Source organism: Catharus ustulatus, chromosome 4, assembly GCF_009819885.2.
Source record: "Catharus ustulatus isolate bCatUst1 chromosome 4, bCatUst1.pri.v2, whole genome shotgun sequence".
Lineage (NCBI taxonomy): Eukaryota > Metazoa > Chordata > Aves > Passeriformes > Turdidae > Catharus > Catharus ustulatus.
The window spans coordinates 55722281-55736455 of NC_046224.1; the positions used below are offsets into that span (position 1 = coordinate 55722281).

General features: G+C 39.9%; 1 protein-coding gene across 3 annotated transcripts in view; it reads left to right on the forward strand.

Moving 5' to 3' along the window:
* PRICKLE1 (prickle planar cell polarity protein 1) overlaps positions 1–12750 on the forward strand; it is a 64593-nt gene extending 51843 nt beyond the window's left edge. For all 3 annotated transcript variants that reach the window (XM_033058792.2, XM_033058793.2, XM_033058794.2), the window contains exons 2-8: positions 3412–3590; positions 5832–5945; positions 6789–6926; positions 7383–7586; positions 8082–8268; positions 8408–9271; positions 10520–12750. In XM_033058792.2, coding sequence (XP_032914683.1) covers positions 3459–3590; positions 5832–5945; positions 6789–6926; positions 7383–7586; positions 8082–8268; positions 8408–9271; positions 10520–11376 — 2496 coding nt within the window. In that variant the 5' untranslated portion in view covers positions 3412–3458 and the 3' untranslated portion in view covers positions 11377–12750. The remainder of the gene's footprint in view (positions 1–3411; positions 3591–5831; positions 5946–6788; positions 6927–7382; positions 7587–8081; positions 8269–8407; positions 9272–10519) is intronic.
* Positions 12751–14175: the final 1425 nt, after the last annotated feature.

Consider the following 14175-nt stretch of genomic DNA (forward strand, 5'->3'; position numbering starts at 1 on the left):
TCCTTAGGATGTAATCATTTTAAACAGATCACTTTGAAGGATGTGTGAAGCTGGGGGGCAGGGAGGAAGAACCCTGTAGTTTTAAAATGCAAACCAAATTACACTTGAACAGGAGAGGAAGAAGAACTCCTAAACAAGCAATTGCTAAAATAGTTCTTCGGATAGCCTGCTGTTAAGATAGGCTGGATTAGAAACCTTGTTCTCAGCAACTCCACAGTATTTGTGGTGTGGCTCTATTCATATGTGGTGTATTGTCCATCATTTTATAGCCAGCTTCACATTCGCTCTATGGGACTGTTTTTCTTTTAAAGTGAATAATGTTCTTTGAGCTGTCCTAATCTCAGTTCACTGAGGTTTGTGGACCTTGCTTTGAACATTTCTAATCACCTTATCTGGGGAGGAGAACCCTGATTGTAAAGTTGCATTTTACATTTGGAGGTAAGATGTATTTTTCTTATATTCTCTATCAGCCAAACTTTCACGCTGGCCTGTATGACTGGAAAGTGGGCCTGTGGGTCTGTGGTTTCCTCTTCTTGGAGCTGGTCTGTGTGCTTTCTGAAATGGATGTGTCAGAGGAGGCCCAGGCAGGACCAGTCTCTGCAGAAAAACAGCCTTGTCTCTTTCTCACCAGTGCCTTGTCTTCCTTATGAATTAGGCAATGCTCCTACACTTATGTACCTTTGCTGTGCTTAAGATCCTGACGTTGCCCAGCACTGCTTTATTCATTGTGGGAATAGGATGTGCCCTTAGTGTTCAAAATACTCAAAAAAGTTAGTAAGTCATCATGCATTCAGATTTTGGGTTGTTTCGTTGTCTTTTAAGAAAAGTTGGATAAGTTAATCTTTGATCTTGTGGAGAGAGGGTTTTGAACAATCAATATGAAGTAATTACTCAGTTACCTGGTGTGCTTGTAAGTGTTGGATATTGTGAGAACAAGGCAGCAATACACTCTGCACAAGTGCCCAGGTACTGCCAGAGCCGTTGTCTCTTGCCTAAGTTATGTTTCAAATCTGCTTCTTGTGGGATGTGGTTGAGGTCGTGCTGCCTAATGAAATATTGTCAGAGATGTTTAACCTACTGACTCCTTTTATTCCTGGGATATTGGGCAGGAGTCACTTCTTGAAAAGGGACCATTTGACCAATAGAAGTTCTTGCAATGCCCTAAGAATTGGAAATACCAGCTTAATGCTCAGTGAGTGGCACATTATTGCAAACCAGGCATCTCCCCTTTCTAAATGGAAATGGTAAAATAGTTCATCTGCTGCTAAGGTCACCTTGGAAGGAGTTTAGCTTCTCAGTGATATTCTTAGCGACTTTATATTTAAGAATTACTTGGATATAGGTGATGTATGACACAAGCTGCCAAACTGAGCATCCCTATCCATCAGCAACAGTGAACACTGTTGCCTTTTTTTCTTAGCGTGATTTCCTAACTGCATCACATTATTCCTCTGTTCCTTCTTCCTCGCACCCCAGTTTTATGCAAGCAGTAACAAAAATTTACCTGATGCATGACTTTACTTCCACCAGTAAGTGGGAAGGGGAAAGCGTTCTGTGTCTTTGTCTTATTATTTCTGAGTGCAACTAATTCAAGGGGTACCAGGAAGCCTGTCTTTCTGTTTTACATATATAGGATTGAGCTTTTAGGATTGAGTTTGATTATACTCACCTTCCTTGAGAAAGATTGTAATATGGCAATGTTAAGCTCAGAAGCTGTTGTGCTAACCTTTAGTAGTTCAACTTGAGTAGAATTTCAGACATGTGCCTGACAGCTCACCAGCTTTCCAGAAATAGCCTGTTCTCAGAGGGGAAGTTAGCAGGTTTGCTTGCCACATCAAATATGAAATTAATCTTCTATTACAGTGCAGCTGTGAAGTGTGCTGGCATCTTAGCAGTGCACCAAAAATAGTGTATCTGTTTTTGAACCAGAAGTTTTTGAAATAAGGTTAAACAACTTAATTTTTTGGAGCACTAGCCCAGTGGAAGAGTTAAGGAATCCCATCTCTTTTTACGGGCTGGGGAATGTGTAGACATACTGAAAATAGGGCTAGATAAGACTATATACTGGATATTATAATTTCTCCAAGCTTGTAGCTTTTGGATGCATATGACCACTTTTTATGGAGCAGGTTTGGGTTTGTGTGCTGAATTATCAGCACCAGGCACTAACCAGTGTCTCATGCCTGAAGGAGAAACTCCTGTTGAGTAACCAGCAGAATATTTAGGTAAGAAGTCTTAAATCTTCCACCTGTGATCTAGGGGCAACTTATTTTCTCTAAAATAGTGGTGATGAGACTGGAAATGTAACATATGACCCACCAGAAGTTTTTAGACTGCTCTTCTCATTAGACCCACCGGCAAGGTTTATGTCAAGATTAAAATTTTCTGCAGCTCGGATATAGCACTGACAAAACTGGATTTGTGTTTAGATAAACAGCTGAAAGAATGTCCTAAAACAGGGAAGGCACAGCTCATGTGTAATGTGGTACTGTGAAAGCAAGCTTGTCCCTACCCCAAGTGGTCAAGATATCTGTTCTGTTAGGACAAATCCTCTGTGATTTTGGTTATCTGTATTTCATTGAAATGCCTTGTATGAATTTCCTAAGAACTTCTGCTAGAATTAATACAAGACATATATCTTCTGAAGTTTTTTATTGCAGACTGCTATGGATCTTGGTGAGAGCCTTCTTTGCCAGTTGTGACTCCAAACAATCCCACTGATATTAAGCTTTGCAGGCTTCATGAATCAACAAAATCATCTCCCTGTAGGGTTTTAAATTGACAGAACAATCATGATGTATTTTACAGAGACTAATCTGGCATAATTGGATTTCAGATATTTAACAGGACCAACACCCTTCCGCTCCCATACAGCTCAACCAAATTTCTCAGAGAAATCCAGCAGATGCTTGCTGCTTGTGCCTGCCTTGTGAACAACAGGATGCTACTTGAACAACCTTCTTTCCCCAATAATTTCTTTAGCTTTTGACAAGTGTTTGTCATGTCTTGTTTTACTAGGTTAGCGGTAGTAATGACTTCAGGAAGAGCTTGTGTCATTCCTATTGTTAGTGTCTGCTCAATGAGTCTTTCCTAGATTTACCTAAATATATATCCTGTGATGTGAAACAAGTAGAACTGTAAAAGGTGACAAGTGTTAATACTGAAATACATTGTGGTTGCCAAAAGTGGTAATCTGTGCCTACATTTCTGGGTTTTTTTTTTCTTCAATAGATTCCTTTTTTATCTTTTTTGAGCACTTTTGAATTGCTTGTAGCAAGTTGTAATGATGCTTCACTAATTTATTGTTGTGGGCAGCACAAGGAATACTATACTGTTGTAAGATCATTTATACTGATAATTAGTTGTTCATGTTCAAATCTATTAAAGCTCTATTAATCTTTTTTTCTCCAGATCACTGCTTGATGAGCTGCAGCTGAAACATTTAACACTTCACACTTATGCCATTGGAGATGGAGCCCAAAGCCAATAACCTCGTTTATGGGTGTCAGCGGAGCTCGACCTCTGACGATGACTCTGGCTGTGCCTTGGAGGAATATGCCTGGGTCCCCCCAGGACTCAGACCAGAGCAGGTACCAAACATCTTTCTACATTTCAAAAATAAACCTTGTAAGGACTGTCTGAGGGAGTGATCTGCTCCCTCTATAAGTCTAATTAAATTCTTACAATGTATAAAACTTTAATTCATGTAGAACTTTCCATGTCTTTTTTTGTTTCCTGTCCAATGAGGCGGTGTGTAGGGAGCTTAAAGTTCTCAGCCCTGAGGAGTTTTATGTTCCAAAAAAGTTCCTAGTCAAGGTTTTTCAATTAGTATATGCTGCAGAGGTATGTATAGCCAAGTAAAAGCTGCACAGAAGTTTGCTTTCTTTTTGAAAGAAGTTATTAGGTTAAATTAAAGCTCATGGCATACCTCATGACATTATGCTCCCTGGCCAAGTATTTCATTGGACTTGTATGACTCTTTAAATAATTAGGCGTTTGACATTTAGAACATGGATGGTTCGGCAGTGCATATAAACGAAAGTGTTCAGTCATTGTGACGGGTAATAATGTATTTTACGCTCGTTTAAATAGTTGTATGGCTGCCATTTGTTCATGCCAGGATTTCTCTTGTTGGTGTCTGGAGCTGACACTTGTGGGTTGGTGGGGCTGTCCTTTCCCTTCTCTTCAGTCTCCTTTTCTTGTGTAACATCACATGTCAATGTTAAAGGGAAATTATTGATGACCAAGTTGCTGTAAGAATTGCAGAATGAACTGCTCATGGTATTCATTCATGGTATTTATGGTATTGCAGCTGTGCTGAAGGTGTGTACTCAGTAATATTCAGAACTGAAGACTTCAGTGTTAAATGTCCAGGGTGGCTTTGCAACATCTGCTAAAGGAGGCAGACCAATCCTGCCAAGCTTATACAGCCCATAGTTTAAAAGAGTGCAGATGTCTCTTTTTTGTGATGCAGAGATTTTCTTAATCATGAGTAAAGTAACAAGTCAGCAGGAATGGCAAATAACAGGCTATTTTTAGGGCAACTCTTTTTATCACATACTTAAGCATCTATAAGAATCCTGATGAATCAGACCTTAAGGCAAATGGTGAGCTAACATTGTGCCAGAACAATTAAATGCCCTAAAATATCCTCATAATCTCAGCTAGCCCAAACTCACTAAAGATGGGAGGGTTTTTCCCCCAGAAGGATCACTTATTTTGAGAACAGTGCAATAAGCTTGAGAAAAGGGTATAGACTAATTTTAAAACTTCTTGCTGCATGTTATCTTTTTCTGGAGCATCCCGAAATACAGTCAGTAGCAAGTGGGCTTACAGTGCACTTCAGTTGTTTAAATTTTGGTTAAATGAAGACCAAGTCATATTTTGTACAACCTCACAATTTTGATTGCTTCCTGACTTAAGTGACTGATTAATGTCTTTTTTTCATCTGTCTTGCACAGTAATAAGCTGTTGACCTGAGCATTATTTAAATCTGTATGGCAAGTAATATTTTTGCCAATAGTCAGCTCTTACAGCCTCAGGCCTCGTGACAAGCTGGAAACTGCATAGGAAAAACAATAAATCTGTAGCTGTTCCACAAAAATATTTTTTGCCATTGGGCTTTGTCGTAGTGTTCATTACAGTTTTCCTGTCATAATATTCTTCTGAAAAAAAAAAAAAAAAAACAAAAAAAAGAGTGAAGACTGATACAAAAACATTCATCCCGTGAAAATTTCCTGGTTAATTTGCATCTGATTGAAATGTGGCTGGATCCAGCCTCCTCCCAAGGGAAGGATGTTTCCACCTTCTTACCAAAGCCCACATGGAAGCAATGAAAGCTGATGCTTTGGGTGAACCTGATCAGCAGGAGACTACAAAACAGCTTTTGTCTCAACAATGTGTAAAATGCAGAGAGCAAATTAAATTTGTTTATATAGTGGCTGTTTTCTGGAAAGCTTCATGCCTTGTGTGGTAAATTGCAGAGGGAAACTTAGAATTTCCATGGAGTTGTTGACCAGCCCTGAAGGGGGGTGGGAATAATGAGAACATTAAATGTGCATAATTTATGATACCCCCCTAATTGTCGCTGCAAATTGCATTCCAGAAAAGCAATTCAGCAGCTGGGTGCTAGTTTTATCAGAGAATTCAGGTTTGCTGAGCTGGTTCATCTGGGTCTTGTATTTTCAGCATAAACCCTGTCACAGTCTAATGTAGCGTGACCTCTTCTTCCTTCGTAAATGAGACCTGAGATAAAACAGTAGCCAAAGGACACTGGCAGTGCTTGGGGCCTGGGTGTCCCTGGGTCTGAACTCTCCATTTCTCCTGGTCAGGTCCAGCTGTATTTTGCCTGCTTGCCAGAGGAAAAGGTCCCTTATGTTAACAGCCCTGGAGAGAAACACCGGATTAAACAACTTCTCTATCAGCTGCCACCCCACGATAACGAGGTAAATACAGAATTTAGGATGAACCATCCGAGTTTGGGTCTCCCTGGTAGCTTTTCCGTGGAGAATTACCTGCCTGTGTATTTATTACAAGCCTAAACCATGGCCTGCAGTGGCATCTGAGCTATAAAGCAGCACGGTGTGTACACTGAGTCCATTGTTCAGCTGTCCGCTTGGCTTGTGTGCAGATAAGAGCTGTCTGGAAGGACACTGCCTTTGCTTGTTAAGGAGGCTGGTGTCACTGCAATAAACTTAACACAAGTTAGTTTTATAGTGTTTGCAGCCACCCACCAATTACCAGGAACCTACAAATTCCTGGAATTGCATTGTGGTGCACAAAAAGGATGCTTTGTGATAGTAAAAGGCTTGCATCTCAGTTATGCAGTGTAATTTCGAGTAGAAGTGGAAATAACAAACAAGGTCTTTGTAAGGAAAGGGGCGGGGGTGTCAGTACTTAAGGTCTTGTGTATACTGCAACACTTAGTCGTGGGCACTTAACCATAAATCTAAAGGACAACGTTATGGCTGCTTTAGGTTCATTCCGTTATTTTAGGTTAGCAGCAGATTATGGGTTGGCTTCTAAAAATCTTTTTCTTACCTAAACAACTCCTCAGTTTAGCGTGGTGGGTTTTTCCTGTAACGAAAAATAATCTCTCTCCATACTATTTTTGTGTTATGCCATATTACCCAAATATTAACATGGTAGAGAAGGCAAGCAGGAAAAGATTAATGAAGATTGGCAGCATGCCTGATGAATGCCTTGCATATATATATGCACGCACTTACTCATCTGTTACGTTAGAAGCTCAGTCTCTAATATAAGTTCTCCTGTGTTTTCACTGGAAGGTGAGATACTGCCAGTCGTTAAGTGAAGAGGAAAAGAACGAGCTGCAGATGTTCAGTTCCCAGCGCAAAAAGGAGGCACTGGGACGAGGCACTATTAAACTCCTCTCCAGAGCAGTGATGCACGCCGTCTGTGAGCAGGTAACATTCTGGTGCCATAAGCTAGCTACAGGGCTGAATAATGTAAAACTACAGTGTCTCAATATTAAAATTTAAACTTACCTCTGGCTATGTCTGAAAACAACAATGACAACAAAAGATTATTTTTGAAACTGCATTCAAGAAGAAAGAAAGTAGTGCTTGCTTAAGCAAAATGTAACCTTTGATATTACTGGGAATGAGCTGAGTCTTTGCTGTATTTCCTACTCAATAAAAAACCCCAATGCTGACTCATACTAAAGTGATGACAAATAAAAAGCAGACATACTTTAAAATGTTATTTTGTAGAAAATAAACTATATTCACAGAAGGTTCACTGAGATGCAGTTCATTTTGGAATAAAATCTCATATTGGGTTTGGTGGTTTAACTTAGTTTAAATGCAATAAGCTGGTAGTTTTGGATGGGAAGTGTATTCACTTTCTGGGTTTGTTCCTAGTGTGGTACAAAAATAAATGGCGGTGAAGTTGCAGTTTTTGCCTCAAGAGCTGGGCCTGGTGTGTGCTGGCATCCCTCCTGTTTTGTGTGCTTCACATGCAACGAGCTTCTTGTTGACCTTATCTACTTCTACCAAGATGGAAAAATTCACTGTGGCAGACACCATGCTGAACTTCTAAAACCTCGATGTTCAGCCTGCGATGAGGTAAATAGTTCATATTTTACAGCCAAGCTACAGTCCTGTTGTTCTGTTGACAAACTGCATCATTTTGTAAATTCCTGACTCCAGATGTTGTCACTTAGGAAGTCAGGACTCTGCTGCATAGATATGTTTGAAAGCTGAGGGATATTTAATTTCTTGTCACACTGGAAATATTACAAGCAATAAGATGGTATTTAGAAAGCAAACTTTGTTTTTAAAATTGAACATTCTCAAATATTACAAAATATTACCCTTATAGAAGCTTCTTTAATGGTTGAGTTTCTGGGTTCCTTTATTTTTTGGCTTTAAAAAGTACTGTTTTTCTTTCTTTTTATTTTTGTTGTGGGAGATTGTTGTTTCTATCTTTGTATTCAAAAAGGAGCAAAATAAAAATAAATTTTGGGTGTGAACTGCAGAGTCAGGATATTTTTAATGCTCTAACTCCCAAGATGAGGTTTTTACCACTTAACTAAAAGTATTCTTTTTATCTCTGAAAAGATAATTTTTGCTGATGAATGTACAGAAGCTGAAGGTCGCCACTGGCACATGAAACACTTCTGTTGCCTCGAGTGTGAAACAATCCTGGGTGGACAGAGGTACATCATGAAGGATGGGCGGCCATTCTGCTGTAACTGTTTTGAATCTCTCTATGCAGAATACTGTGAGACCTGTGGGGAACACATTGGTAAGTGTGTCCTTTTCAAGCATTAAACTTACAAATTAAGGGAAAGCCAATTTATGAAATTATTTCACATTCCAGAAGTATGAACTCTGCAAGTAATTTTTTAGAGAGACCCAGAACGTTGCTTTTTCTCTCTTTCCAGGTGTTGACCATGCTCAGATGACCTATGATGGACAGCACTGGCATGCCACAGAAACTTGCTTTTCCTGTGCTCAGTGCAAGACCTCTTTGCTTGGCTGCCCTTTCCTTCCAAAGCAAGGGCAGATTTACTGTTCAAAGACCTGCAGCCTGGGAGAGGATGTTCATGCCTCCGACTCTTCTGATTCTGCGTTTCAGTCAGCTCGATCCAGAGATTCCAGGAGGAGTGTCCGCATGGGAAAAAGCAGCCGGTCGGCCGACCAGTGCCGCCAGTCTCTCCTCCTGTCACCAGCCCTCAATTACAAATTCCCTGGCCTTTCAGACAATGCTGATGATACTCTTTCTCGAAAGCTGGATGATTTAAGCCTTTCAAGGGAAGAGGCAGGCTTTGTTAATGAAGACTTCTGGAAAGGAAGAGTAGAGCAAGAAATGCCTGAAGACCCCGAAGAATGGGCTGAACATGAAGACTACATGACTCAACTTCTTCTGAAGTTTGGTGATAAGAGCCTCTTCCAGCAACCCACTGAAGTAGACATTAGATCAAGTGAACACTGGATTTCTGATAGCATGGTCCAGAGCAAGTTGGACTTGAAAAAAAATAATCCAAGCCTAGCAAGTAAGAAGTATCAATCAGACATGTACTGGGCCCAGTCACAAGATGGTTTGGGAGACTCTGCATATGGCAGCCACCCAGGCCCTGCCAGCAGCAGGAAAATCCAGGAGCTAGACATGGAACATGGAGCCTCAGGATACAAACATGACCAAACACCATGGTATGGAGGTTCACTCGAATGTTTGTCTGACCTGAAACAGCAAGAACAAAGTGTTCGAGACTCAATGGACTCCTTGGCTTTGTCCAACATAACAGGTAATGGGGAAATAAATGAATGGCTTTGATGGAGAGGTCAAGCAAAGTATGTGTGTTGGAGTATTTTGAAGGAAAATTTTTCATTTCAGTGATTTCTAAAAAGCTTTAGTATCAAGAGATGCATGTAAAGTAGCCAGCAGCTTTTATCAAGCACTAATCCTTTACAGGATCTGTTTCTGCTATCCTGTTAGATTCTTCTCCTTTCCATTTTAATTCTGAACACAAATCACTGCTTTAAGTAAATTACTTTTTCCATACCTTATATATAAGAAGTTGTATTACATATTAGGATGATATTAAAGATCATCTACAAAACACTTCAGATAACTTCCTGATTTGCTTGTAAAAATATGTAGAAAATCTGAAAGGATGGTAAACTTCTTAGCCTTAGGGAATTAGGTTTATGAGGTTATTTTTTCCCCCTTGACTAAAGGGAAACTGATAATCCACTTTTGTGAACCTCCTCACCAAATGTGACTGAAATTACCCAAAGGGATAAAGTGTGTGTTAACCTTGCTTTCCTCTTTCTGTACAAAAAACCCAAATCTGGCAGTTAAGACCCATTTCAAAAGTTGTCCAATCCTTGTCTCCTTTCCTTTCCTCCTGTTACCCAAATTACTGCAGCTTCTTGTCTAGCTGAGGCCCAACCCCAGGCTGGGTGCATTTGCCAAGCAGCAATGAAGGAGCTGAGGAGGGCAGCTTGGTTCAGGGGGCATGGGAGGAGAAGGCACTGCAGGTTTTGCACCTGGGACTATCACAGGGCATGTGATGCTGTCCTTGTGGGAATGAATAGTCAGTGGACACAAAGGTGGAGGACAGCAGGCCACCTTCCTTTTGATCATTTTTTGAGAGTAAGACTCCTTCTTTGCAAGGCAGTAAGCTTGGCTTCCCTGTTGCAACAGCTGGAATGTGAATTTGTCAATACTAGAAATGTGAAATATTTTAGCCTTAAGAATGGCCAGCACAGATTGCAGAATAATTTTAAGTAATCCCTTTTTCTTAAAAAGTATACCTGTATGAATGTTTCAAAATTTTCAACCCATTGAACTTCTGCTCTTGAGATCCTTCCTCATGATAGCTAATTCTTTGGTCATCAGAGAGTCAAAACAAAGCTTATTCTACTATGAAGGGAGTCTTTTTTCCAAAAAACCACTTGATGACAAGAAATGTTTCATATTTTGTTATAATACTTTTCTCTTTGGTACTCCTCTCATTTTCTTTTTCCTCCTTTCTCCATTCCCACCACAGGGGCTTCAATGGATGGAGAAGGCAAGCCACGGCCATCTCTCTACTCTTTGCAAACTTTCCAAGAACTGGAGGTGGAGGACTGTGAGAAGATGAGCAACATGGGAACTCTGAATTCTTCAATGCTCCATCGGAGCACTGAGTCCTTGAAGAGTCTGAGCTCAGAGTTGTGTCAGGAAAAAGTGTTGCCAGAGGAAAAGCCAGTGCATGTGCCTGTACTGAGACGATCTAAATCCCAGTCTAGACCACAACAAGTGAAGTTTTCAGATGATGTTATTGATAATGGAAGCTATGAGAATCTTGAAATACGTCAGCCTCCAATGAGTGAAAGGACTCGTAGGCGTGTTTACCATTTTGAAGAGCGCGGAAATCGGCCTTCTCACCATCGCAGAAGAAGTAGGAAGTCTCGTTCAGATAATGCACTTAATCTGGCCACAGAAAGAAGATGCTCTCCAAGGGAGAGATTTCGTTATTACTCCCCTCAGGATCATGAAAAATTTATTCAGAATAGAAGCTCACGTGAGCTTCGGGCCTATATTCAAAATGCGGAGCTGTACGGACAATATGCCCATACCAGGTCTGACTATGCACTGAGGAACCAGATGGTTGATAAGTTTTTTGGATTGTATGGCGAGGAAGATGACTCCTGGTGTTCAACTTCATCCTCATCATCTGATTCTGAAGAGGAAGGATATTTTCTGGGACAGCCAATTCCACAGCCACGGTCATTGAGATATCCATACTATACAGATGATCTTTCTGGTCCAACTACTGCGTTATCTAGTTCTCAGTTTGGACAGAGGACAACCAAATCAAAGAAGAAGAGGGGACACAAAGGAAAAAATTGTATTATATCTTAATTAATTACTAGTATTTCTTAATTGGGAGGACCAGTCAATTCTGTAGCTACAGTTTGAACCACATCTTTTTATATTAATAATTGTACTTAGGCAAGTTGCTAAAGGTCATAATGCTTTGCCACTGTAAATGATAACCGTGCCAGAGTTTACATTGTAAAAGTAACATTCAGAAATGTCACCACGCCAAATGATCTGCTCAGATACTGCTAGGTTTACATACTGTGTTTCAGCTGTCAAAATACTGTTACTGCAGTTCTTAATACAGACTTTTTGTAGACATTTTATTTTATGCTCACTATTCACCTACGTTGAATTATCTGAGGGAGAGGATTCGACAAAGATGAGTAAATAAAAATGTCAGTCCTGTGCTGTAGCTATAGACACACAGGGTGATCTTTGAATTCTTCCTCTTGCTGCCAAGAAAAAGAAGGCTCTATACTGTGCCCTTTCTTCATTGATAAAGCTCTCTCTTCCTCATTCAAGTTTCCATACAAAAACTGGATTTTTTTTATTTGGGAAAACACTCCTTAAGAAATCAAAAATCATAATGTAGGAGCTGAAATGCTTGAAGCCTTGATGTATCCTAATGCAGCAGTGAATGTTTTGTACATTTAACTTTAATTGTTTTTCCTCTACAATTTTTTGATAAAGCGTGAGGTGGTTGGTTTTGGTTTGGGGTTTTTTCATGCCTGTTTAAAGGAAGATATAATTCAGCTTCTGTAATTGGACTTACCAATGAGTGGTGATGTTTTTTCTGCCATGCCTCCCCACTACTCAGCAGTGAGAGAGGTACAACTGCTGGAGTCCTTTGCTCAGGCATGTAACCCCATTTAAGTCAATGGCTCTACTTACGTAACAAATATTTTCATATGGGCTTAAAGGATTAGGCTCCAGAATTGTGTCTTTTTACATGCATTATCCAGGTTTTAAAATGTATTGGCTGCAATTCTAAGACAAAAAAAGTTGATATTTATAATGTACTATTTCATAGGCTTAAATGTATTCATAATTTAACAGTGCAAATACTAATGTATATATTGTACAGTTAAAATTTTAAAATCTGAATATTTTTATATCCCTGAATTTGAAGAAGTTTGTTACCATATCAAACTAGATTTGTTAGGGGTTTAACAACAGTGTTATGAATGAAATATTGCTTGTATTTTAGTCAGGGGGTTTAAGCTGAAAAATGTTCAGTGCAAAACAGCTTAATTTTGTCTACTAGGTATTAAAAGCTCTATATGCATGGTGGGGCTATGTAAATACTCTCTACGGCCCTCTTAATCTTGCAAGTATTATTTATGGGTCAAGCAAAATGTAAACTATATAAATGTAAAAGCCACACAAGCTTGGAATATATCATTACAACCAGTATGCAACTCCTGTGGATGTGGATTTTTTTATTATTGTTCCCCCTCCTTACCCAGAAATAATTTCTGAAATTTGCTTACCTAAAGGAAGAGAAGTACTGAGTGGTTCTAGAAGGCACGCTGGCAAAAACTATAAAGTAGGAGGTAATCTCAGTAGCTGCCTTAAATTCAGATACAGAGCAGGAGCTATTTTAAGTTATAATAAACTTCCAGTGTTTTAAATAAATGGCAGGAATTTCTTAACAGTGATATCCACTAATGAAGATGGTAAATGCTAAAGCCATTGGTTTTCTGACCACCTGAAGAAAGGAAACTAATGAAATAATAGATGCTTCTTGCCTAAAAAGCCTGTCAAATGGAACTAAACTTGCCCTTCTTGAGGACAGAGAAGCATGGAAACAAAAGCAGCTAGAAGTAAGGCAGGGAAGGAACACAAGAACTGGCTTACACCAAAGAAAATTAGGTTATTGCTAAGGGTAATCAGACTAGCAGTTGCTTGCATTTTTTAAGCTAAAAATGAGCAACAGATTTTTTTCTCCCAGAGGTGGTACTTACCCCTGCAAGTCACTTTCCTGTACCCCCAGGTCTTGTGAAGGTGAAAGCTGATCAAAGCCGTGCCTGGTCCTCATGGGGTGCTTCCATCTGGCTGCTGTGGGGCTCAGGCAGCTTTCCAGGCAGCAGCAGGGCTGGAGATGCTGACTTGTTTGTAACCTTCCCAGGATCCTCCAACAATGATTAGGAGCTTCCATTCTCACCTGTGTTTCCAAAAATGGAAACCAGGATCCTCAGAAACAAAATGCTGTGCCAGTAACTCCGTGTCCCATGTTACTGTCCAAGTAACTCTCTCATGGAGAAATGTCTCCACAAGCAGTTCTTCTGGTGCCACACCATCTCCTGAGATGCAGCAGATGTACTCTCCCAAACCGCAGCACCTTATGAAATATTACAGTTCTCCTAGATTGTTAACTGCTTCTTAATATTTTTTTTTTAAGTTTAAAGATGACTATACAACTATTTTCTTCAACTTAACATAAGCAATATCTTACTATTTTTGACAGCTTTTTATGAGAAGTATTTCTAATTGATTCCTCCACCCTGAAGAGAATGGCAGTATGGGATATAGTGTCTGTGACCAGCACAAGACTCAGATACAGTCACAAAACTCTAAAGTGTGGTTTGTGTTATTGGAAGTAGTGCCTATATTCCTAGTGGAGCATATATACCCTGGTGGGCACCTAAGCCTGATGCAGCTGCTTACTCACTGCCCCCCAGTGGGATGGGGGAGACAACAAAAGATAACTCTTGGACTGAGTTAAAGACCATTTCATAAAAACAAACAAAAATCCCCAAGCAGAAAACCCTGAAGTGATGCCAAAAAAAGCCAACTAATACCCAGCCTGTCCTTGAACAGCAGCAGCCCTGGCAAACT